General features: G+C 37.6%; 1 protein-coding gene across 1 annotated transcript in view; it reads right to left on the bottom strand.

Annotated features, from left to right (window-relative positions):
- Positions 1-205: 205 nt before the first annotated feature.
- FAM155A (family with sequence similarity 155 member A) overlaps positions 206-9,635 on the bottom strand; it is a 459,682-nt gene continuing 450,252 nt past the window's right edge. The window contains exon 3 of the mRNA XM_027645753.1: positions 206-924. Within this exon, the coding sequence (XP_027501554.1) occupies positions 629-924 (296 nt within the window). The 3' untranslated portion in view covers positions 206-628. The remainder of the gene's footprint in view (positions 925-9,635) is intronic.

The raw sequence follows: 9,635 nt of genomic DNA, 5'->3' as shown, positions 1-9,635 counted from the left end.
AAGAGGACAGTAAGGTTTGTTTGGGGTTTTTTTTGTAGTTGTCTTTTATTTTTTATTTATTTTCTATTTTTTGGTTAAATTTGTTTTGTTCTTTTTGTGGTTTTTTGTTGAGGTTTTTTTGTGGGTTTTTTGTTGATTTTTTCTTTTTTTTTCTTTTTTTCTTTTTTTTCTTTCCTTTTTTTTTTTTTTTTTCTGCTATGTCACGGAATCATAGCAGTCATTCCTCTAATAGAAACTGACAGGACATAAAAGACAGAACTATCAGATGAACACACACAATGACTAGAAAGATATTGACAGAGAAAAGACTTAATTTAGCTTTGATAAACCGTCCCAAAAATAAAATCCTGTATTAACAAGTGCAAAAAAACAAACAAAAAAAGAAACTCCAAACATTAAAACACAGTGTATAAAATGGTGTGAGAAATTTAAGTCACCAAACAGCCTTTTAGTCAATAAAAAGCTGTGTTCATGTGTCCTTGTTGTTTGGGTAGTGGCCCATCCTCTTCATTTTATCCAAAAGGTCATTCAAGAAGAGATCTGAGGGTAAAGCACTCAGTCTTTGCTGTTTTTGACTGTAGTCATTTGGGCCTGTTGTGTTTCTACCATGTAAAATGAATCCTTTCTTTTATTCCTCATTGGTTGAATTATCTTCCCAAGTTGTTATGCCTCCAAAGCCCAGTCCTGTTGAGTTCTGTGCTGCTGAGACTGTAAGTACTGTATGTAAGAGAATTAATACAAGAACACACAGTTTAAGTCTGCTATTACACAGTCTTGATGCTGATGAAACTGTGAGCGATGTCCTGTGACACATTGTTGAGCCACTTGTTTTTATAGTCCCTTTGGATTGATGATCTGATAATAGTCCCCATCTGACATCACAGCATTCTGGTTCTGCATTGGTTGGATAGTTTTCATAGAGCCCTGTAGGGTAAACATAAAAGAAAAATAAACGCTAGGCACAAAGACTGACTGAAGTGGCAGTTTGAAGGAACAGTTGATGGTTTAGTCTAAACTATTGAATCTACATCTTTGGGTGAGACTGAGGCCCTCAAAAAATCTGCTATTTTGTATAACTAGAGATGTTGAAGGAACAAACATCATCTAACAAGAAGCAGCATTAAAAGATAATTCAGAAGGAGTATGATGATGAGCACGGTTTGTAAAGTAACAGCATTAAAAAGTAATTCTTGATATTTGAATGATAAGAGTATTTGAATTCTTCCTTTTTGGGAAGTAACAATGAATGATGAAGTACGAAATAATCAATCAGGACGTTTCAACAAAATTTGAAATTCTTCTTTCAGTATATGAGCACATACCAGCAATATCATGATTCATGAAAAGACAGGCATTAAATAACAAATTGACGTACTGATGATATTGATAATATTGATTGTTTAACCATTGTAAATCAAACGGTATCACAGGAACAGTTTCCAAACAGAGCTGTTTTGGGTCTATTTGTTTACCCTGGATGTTGTCTTCAACACACCCCAGAGCTGAGAACAGTCTTTTCTTGCCATACAATAATTGGATTTCCTGGTATTTCTGACTATACATCTAGACCATTTTTGCCTATGAAACTCTACTGAGTTACTCAACCTGATCTGATTATGACTTTTTGAACACTAAGAGGAATTCTGTCTTATTGGAAAAGTGTCAATGCTGTCTGCATTACTATATAGGAGATCAACCAGATTATTCTGCTTGCTTCTCACATACCTTTCTTTCTTACAAATAAAAATAACCTAATTAGGATACTTAACTAATGTTCAAATGCAAGAATGTCTAACATAATGGACAAACAACTTTTCTGCATTTAAACTGATCTTGGACTAAATTGTTCAGTAAATAATATACTCTGTAGTAGAACTAGGTTTTACTAGGAAAAAGATCTATCTGTTCTGAAATATTAGGATAAAAATTTTGAAAGCGGTTTTACTTCTTTGAACAAGAATTCATTTTCTCTAAAACGTTACAGCAACAATGTTATTTTCAAAAAGTAATTTAGTTGTAACATTCTTAGGTCCAAGCACCAGACTGCTTGCATTCTGTAAATAATCTGCAAAGAAAAACAGCACAGCTTAAAATATGATAAAATAGAATTCTTTGGTTCCTACTTCCATAATATTGATCTACAACTGAACAAAAAGCTAGTTAGGTATGCTGGGCATGTTAAGACGCAAATTAAACCTAGACTAGCACATTTTTACATAGCTGACACAACAGTCTCCTATGCTATACATGAATTCAAGTGAAGTTGCATTTAGTTTTGTACTCAACAAAATTTTTAAAGATACAGGAGCGAGAGGAACTTGTTTCATGTTCTGTAAATTCAGAGTTTACTCAATGGTAAACCTGACCATTTTTGCACCTTTGAAGTCAGAATCTAAATGCAGCATTACAATGCTTGAAAATTATTTATTCTCTCTCAGATCATAGCTGAAAGCACTGCATGTTTTTTAAGAAATTCGGCTGCATTTTGGAACTTGTGGACAACTGTTTATTGAAAGAATAATAAAGCAGTCTTATTGTTAACATCATATTTTCTGAGATGTATCTTTTGGCATTTGTGTGCATAAGTCTGTTTTTAAACATTGCAACATACAGGCAGTGCCTCCCAAAGCAGGGAATTATACAATTTGTTCTGTGACTACAGTAGCTCAAATGATTAGTAGTAATTGAAGAAACACAGAGAATGGTTAATGCTTTGATCCCACCGAGACTTGTTTGCTATTCAAACTATATTTTCTGCCTTTCTTGTTACAGGAAAATCCTGACTTTCTTTGAAATCAAAGCTATGTGTGCAAGTTGGCAAGCAAAATCTATTTAAATAGTTCATATGCACTTACTGAATTAAAAATAAATTGACAGCAACTCCACATTCAAAGCCGAATTGAATTTGTTCCTTAATGCAAAATTACATTTCCTCTGTATTTCAATTCAGTAATTGAATTTAAGTTTTGAATTTGCAGTTAAATATTTAATAAACAATTAACTACAGAACTACTATTCATGTGACAGTGTAGAACATTTGGAAAAATTCAGTTAGACCTTTTGCACTGAAATAATAGTTCACAACACATGTTCTTCACCACATACTTGTTTGTAGCCACAAATATAAGTTTTTGCCCCTTGGATCTAATTAAGCAGTTTATTCAGTCAGAGGGTTACAAACCTGTGATTTACCAGAAACCCAGGGAAGCTGGCTACATCAGTCATGGAAAACAAAGGAGAAAAAAACCTAGTTTGTTCTTTTATCAAAATATTCATAGAATGGCTTGGGTTGAAAGGGACCTTAAAGATCATCTAATTCCAAACCCCTGTTGTGGGCAGAGACACTTTACACTTGACCAGATTACTCAAAGCCCCATCAAACCTGGCCTTGAACACTTTCAGGGATGAGGAATCTACAGCTTCTCTGGTCAACCTGTTCCAGTATCTCACCATGCTCACAGTAAAGAATTTTTTCCTAATATCTAATCTAAACCTACTCTCAGTTTGAAACCATTTCCCCTTGTCCTATCATCACATGCTTTTGTAAAAAGTCTCTCTCCATCTTCCCTACCCGAACCTGAGTGTGTTAGCCCACGGAACTTTGTTTTCCTTGAGCTTCCTCCACCCCCAATAGATCAAGACTGCAAATGTCGCTTTGACCAATGGACATCTAAATTGCAACAATCAAGTCTCATCATCAGATCCAAGGGTCGTGACTCTGAACCCTTCTCTCTCCTTTTTTTTCTTTCTCTTTCTTCTCCTTTGGACGTTGTTTTAAAATTTGCCAAGTTCCTTATTCTACCTTAATGTTCTATAGTTTGCAAGTTAAAGTTTGTTAGTGAACCCCCTGAGAATTTTGTTCTTTGTCCTGTGCACCACCCAGTCAAAAAACCTTTGTCTAAACCTGCTAAGTGAACTGGGGCGTAACACTGGTCAAGCTGCTTTTGATACAGTCCAGGGCACAACTGTTTTTCTGAGCTGCAAGTGTACATTGTTGGTTCACGCCCAGCCTCTCATCCACCAGCACCCCCAAGTCCTTCTTGGCAGGGTTGCTCTCAATCTGTTCATCCCTCAGCCTGTATTCATCCAGGGATTGCCCTGACCTAGGTGCAAGACCCTGTACTTGGTTTTGTTTAATCCACATGACATTCCCATGAGCCCATTTCTTGAGTTTGTCCAAGTTTCTCTGGATAGCATCCAGTCCTTCAGATGTGTCAACCACACTGCTCAGCTTGGTGTCATCTGCAAATTTGCTAAAGGAAACACTCAATCCCTTTGTGTATGTCATTAATGGAGATATTTAGTAACACTGTTGCAGAAGGCCACTAGGCTGGTTAACCAGGACTTCCCGTTGGTGAAACTACGTTGGCTGTCTCAAATCAGCTCCTTGTTCTCCATGTGCCTTAGCATAGCTTCTAGAAGGATCTCATGATGGGTTGGTAGTTCCCAGCATCCTCCTTTTTAAAGATGGGTTAAATGTCCCCCTTTTTCCAGTCACCTGGGACTTGACCAGACTGCCATGACTTCTCAAATATCGTGGAGTGGATTGGCAACTACATTAGCAAATTCCCTCAGGACTGTGGGATGCATCTCATTGGGTGCCACACACTTATGTACATTCAGGTTCCTTGGGTGGCCATGAACCTGATCTTTACTTACGGTGGGAGGGACTTTGATCCCCTAGTCCCCATCCTGCTGCCCATCCACTTGAGAGGTGTGGGAAGAGAGGTTGCCATTGAAGACTGAGGCAAAAAGTTGTTGAGTACCTCAGCCTTCTCCTCATCTGTTGCTATCAGTTTTCCAGCACTGATTATCATGGAGGTGCACCTTCTTTGGCCTTCCTTTTCTGGTCAACATATCTGTAGAAGCCCTTCTTGTTATTCTTTGCATCTCTTGCCAAGTTCAGTTCCAGCTTTGACTTGGCCTTCCTCACCCCATACTTAGACTACCCAATTTCATCCCCTTCCAAGGTTACCTGTCCTTGTTTCCACTGCTTTTGCTTCTTTCACCTTAGTTGGACTTTTATTTTGTTTGAGTATTATATATAGGGATACAAAGTCTGGGATAAGAAATAAAAAGGATATCTGTATCCACCAAATAACTAAGGTTCCCCTATTCCTCTTCTGTCTTCATAGTTCAATTTGTAGACATCATTACTTTGTTTTACTTGGATATTTAGTAATTACACTTCTGAGACTGACTTGCCAGCTGTTACCAGCTCAAAATGTACTTTGTTTTTCACTTTTTACTTACAATTCTCAGTTCTATGTCTTCATTTCCCAACTCTTCCCAGCACACAGTTATATTTCATCAGCAGAAATCTTACACCATATGGAGGTTCTTGGACCTTTAGTATAATTGAGGATCTAGAATTTACCAGGAGACCGGTTTCAAACCATTCTCTGGACAGATATACTATGACTTACAAAGATCATATAAAAGCTAACTCTTTGTTTTGTTACAGGACAGATTTTTTTCCACATGCAGCTAACATTTTGATGATCAGCACAGAAGTTATATCTGTAGGGACTGTGTGTTGCTAATGCTGGGGCAAGAATTAAGGCAACTCGTTTGACTGAGATTATGTTAATAGAGACTTGAAGAGATAAATCCTGTGTGCCCCAGTCAGCTGAATCATACTGAAAGAAAAAGGAGCAACATAATGAATATAGTATACACTTTGTGCAGAAACAGCTTTGGGGGAAAAGCAGCAATCCTCAAGTTCTTACACAAGAATTGAAATCACAAAGATTGTCTATGCATGCATGGTCTGCTGATCAGCTAGATCACCAGATAACTCAGAGAATGATGTGGTTTCTGCCTGAGCTCTTGCAGGAACCAGCATGCAAAAGTGGTGGTTGAATTTCCACATCTCTCAGCACTGTTGGGATGTGTCACACATGTAGCTAGATTTGTATCTGAAGCAGTTGGTCTGACTTGGCCCACTTCTTGGTTTCTTTGCTAGAGAAAGACAGTATTCTGCATCATGGGAAACTGGTATGGTTGATGTAGATATTGTCATTGCTAAATAAGAATTTCGTGAAGCCACGGAAATAAAATACATTTTACGATACGTAATGTTTTTTTCCCCATTTTCTTTCTGTGGAACTCTAAACTGCGTTCATTTTTAACATAGATTTCTGATTATTTTTGAGAGGTGTATGAAGCTTCCGGTGCTTGAAGAAGAGTATAAACTAGAAGAAACCTGATAAGTGGATGTAGTATACCAGAATTTTTGAATACTCCATTTTATTGTGAAGTCTAAAGTAAATGAAGTCTGCCAAGAGTGATCCATCCAGCAGGGACAACACTGTATCAGTTAATGCCAGCACTCTCCATGACATTTCTGGGTCTGAGGAATTATTTCTGAGATTTCAATATTAAAATTTTCCAACTAAAGGAAAATGAGTCCTCTAGTCAAGAGGAAGAGAACACAGTAGATATATGACTAGATTTCACTGCTTGCTTACTTCTGATCTGGAAGCCAGCACTTTGCAGCCTTACCCAGACAGTCTTCTCTATTTCTAAATTGCTATGTCTATGACACATTATGATGCTTAGAAATATATATTTATACCTTTCATATTATAAAAAATAATCAAATGAAATGTAGAAGAACATTGGAGATAAATAAATTACTCTTTAGTCAAACAGATTATTCTTAAACTGGTGAATAAGACTTCAACTCTTTTGAAAATATTATTTGCCACTATAGACTCCATTCCAATTATTGGAGGAGATCTGGGTTGCTGTGTTGCCGCGTTTTAAGTTTTTTTATCACTATGTATTGGTTACTACTTCAGATGGTTACTTCTTGAACTTTTTCCTGTGTATTTGTGTCCACATTCAAGAAAAATTTGTTGTGTTTCTTCACCATGCATGTATTTTTTTCCCTAATATATGCATAGGGCCAATTTCCTCCTGCTGCAGTGTTACTCCTATAAAACTGACTGAGCTGCTGTAAGTCAGAAAAATAAGTAAATAGCTGACTCTCAAAGCTATGCAATGAAGCTTTTTATCTCTGTTGTTTTGAGATACAGAGTAACATGCTTCTAGACGGCATTTGGCTTTTCCCACTCCCTCTGTAGTTTTGTTTCTGTATGTACAATCCTTAATCAAAAGGATTTAGTATTGTGATATGATAGGAAAGGGTCATATCTAAGTACTGTGTCACCATAGAAAGTTCAGGATATCAATAGGTTAATTGCCTGGGTCATTTTTACAGGAGAACAATTGCAGCTAGTAAACCTATGATATGGGACTTCATTTATGTGAAAGCTTCAATATTCAAGACTAGAAGAACACTAGATTCAAAAAGATGAGCTATTTAGTTACAGACTTTGCTGCAAAACCATGTCAAATTTTCCTTGTAAGCAGATCCATAGCTAGTAATAATTTAAACTATGCTTGTCAAACATAAAAGGGATTTGTCCTGCTGCCTGTGTTAGCTTAACATTTTGATGTTTTAGGAGGTGAAGACTAAGAAGTGCAGACAGGAGGCAAATGATAGATTATTTCAAGGTATTTTTGGAGGAAAAATTTGGATTAAATACATAGGGTTTTTTGAGTTTACCAAGAACAACATAAAGCAGATTGAATTCAGAGGTTTTTCTCTACTTGAGTTGTTCTACAAAAGAAAGACAGACTGTGATGCATTCTATATATCATATTTTCTCAAAGGACTTGCTTTTCAAATTGCACTGAAATCAGGGCATCTGTTTTGAAAGAGACACACTATAGCCAAACCTGCTGGTAAAACCCAGACACATATCTGCCCCTTCAGAAGAAGCTGTAGTTTAAAGAATTTCTCCTAATATCTGTGCTGAGTTTTGTTAGTCATCAAATTCCTTCGACAGATTGATGAGAATTCTCAGTAATTATTCTCACTATGTCCTTAGAAACATTAGTATGTAGCATGACCGACAGTTTCATTTCCAGTGAAATTTTATTCTAAAGGAGAAGGAGTTTCTGAGGAAGTGTTACTCTGCATTGATCACATAAATATTTGTTACTGCTATTTGATGAACACTGATTCTCACACTGTGTTCCAAGCAGCTGAGAGGTTAGTTAGAACACATGAAATTAGGGGTCTAAATTAATGTGAACTGAAAGGAAAGGTACCGGTGATTTAAAACACCTGAATCACCTGTTCACTCACATTTTCTCTCCCTTCACTTTCTCCTTCAAATTGAAAAGTATCAGATGTCTGTTCAGCACAGGAGAGCAGACAAATTTGATTCTCTTCCTGATGTCAGAAGACACATTCTGACAACAGAAATTTAATCACAGAATATTCTGAGTTGGAAAGGATGCACAAGGATCATCAAGTCCGTCTCTTAAGTGTATGGCCCATACAGGGATTGAACACAGAACCTTGGTGTTAATAGCACCATGCTCTAACTGACTGAGTTAATCTCAGTGTTACACTGCTCTTAGGAAGTACCCACTGGGGTGACATGCTGGTTTTGGAAGAAGTTAATGCAACATAACTTTGTCTTGTTACTGCTCAGTACATTGTCTTCCTTTCCTTCGAAGAGGAACTTTCCTTCTCCATTGAATTCCATGACATCTATTGTACAGGTAAAGAGTGTGAGCAAGTTATTTGGATTTCCTGCCTGATACTTGATACTGGGTAATGGGCCTGTTATGCCACAGGGCACAAAGACACCATAAGTCATGGTCAGTACAAAGAAAGCCATTAGCAACACAGTTAGCCCTAAATCTGCACTCTAGAGTGGTCCAGACTTGGCACATAGACAGCAGCCATAATAGTCTATGTCTGTATTAACAAGTAATTTTGGTAAGAGAAGAAGGTCTGTCCAGTGAAAGAGTTGGTACTGAGTATTTATCTTGTGTCAACCCTAAATGTCTCTGAAGGGATTTTACCTCACTCTAGCTCTAATCTAATTCTGTAGACCAAATGTGCATTGGTGGTTGGGGCATATTAGTATTGGTGTTGTAGCCCATCTTCTTATTTAGTTCAATTCAAAGGAGCTCAGTTCAAATCCTCCAAGACCTTTCTCCAGTGTAAGTCAAACAGCAAGAAGTATAAACAAGGGATTTGCTTCAAATGTGTGCTCCTGAACTAGATTGCTAACGCAGATGCAACTGGACCCTCAGTATTGGCGGTATATCCTGGCTGCTTGGAGAAGGTCCATGTGTGTAGATAAGAAGTAATGTTCTCTCCTCTCTCTTTGGGCATCTCTGCTGCTCATTTGGTTACTATATTTTCTCATGTTTTCCAGGTCAAGCAAACTGCAGGCCTGAAGGGATAGTTTTGGCTGTGAAGAAAGCATTTATGACCTCTGCCTCCTCCTTCAATCTCCATTGGGAGATGGTAGCAAGTCAAACAAAAACAGTTCATGGGCTGGACCAGTCCCAAGGCCACATTACTTTGGAAGGCACAGGAAAAGCAGGAGTTGTGAATTATTATCAGTCTTTTCCCAGTGCTTTGTACTTAGAATCTGTATTGGGTTTGTATGGCCTGGTTTTGGTGGGGAGTGGGGCAGGGGGGCAGGTACAGTGGTGGCTTCTGTGAGAAGCTGCTAGAAGCAGGGGGGTTGGAACTAGATGATTTTTTATGGTCCCTTCCAACACAGGCCACTCTATGATTCTATGATGATTTTATGTCCAAC

The sequence above is a fragment of the Corapipo altera genome, unplaced genomic scaffold (genome assembly GCF_003945725.1).
Source record: "Corapipo altera isolate COAL_440 unplaced genomic scaffold, ASM394572v1 0, whole genome shotgun sequence".
Classification (NCBI taxonomy): Eukaryota; Metazoa; Chordata; class Aves; order Passeriformes; family Pipridae; genus Corapipo; species Corapipo altera.
This window is presented reverse-complemented; position numbering and strand designations above follow the sequence as displayed.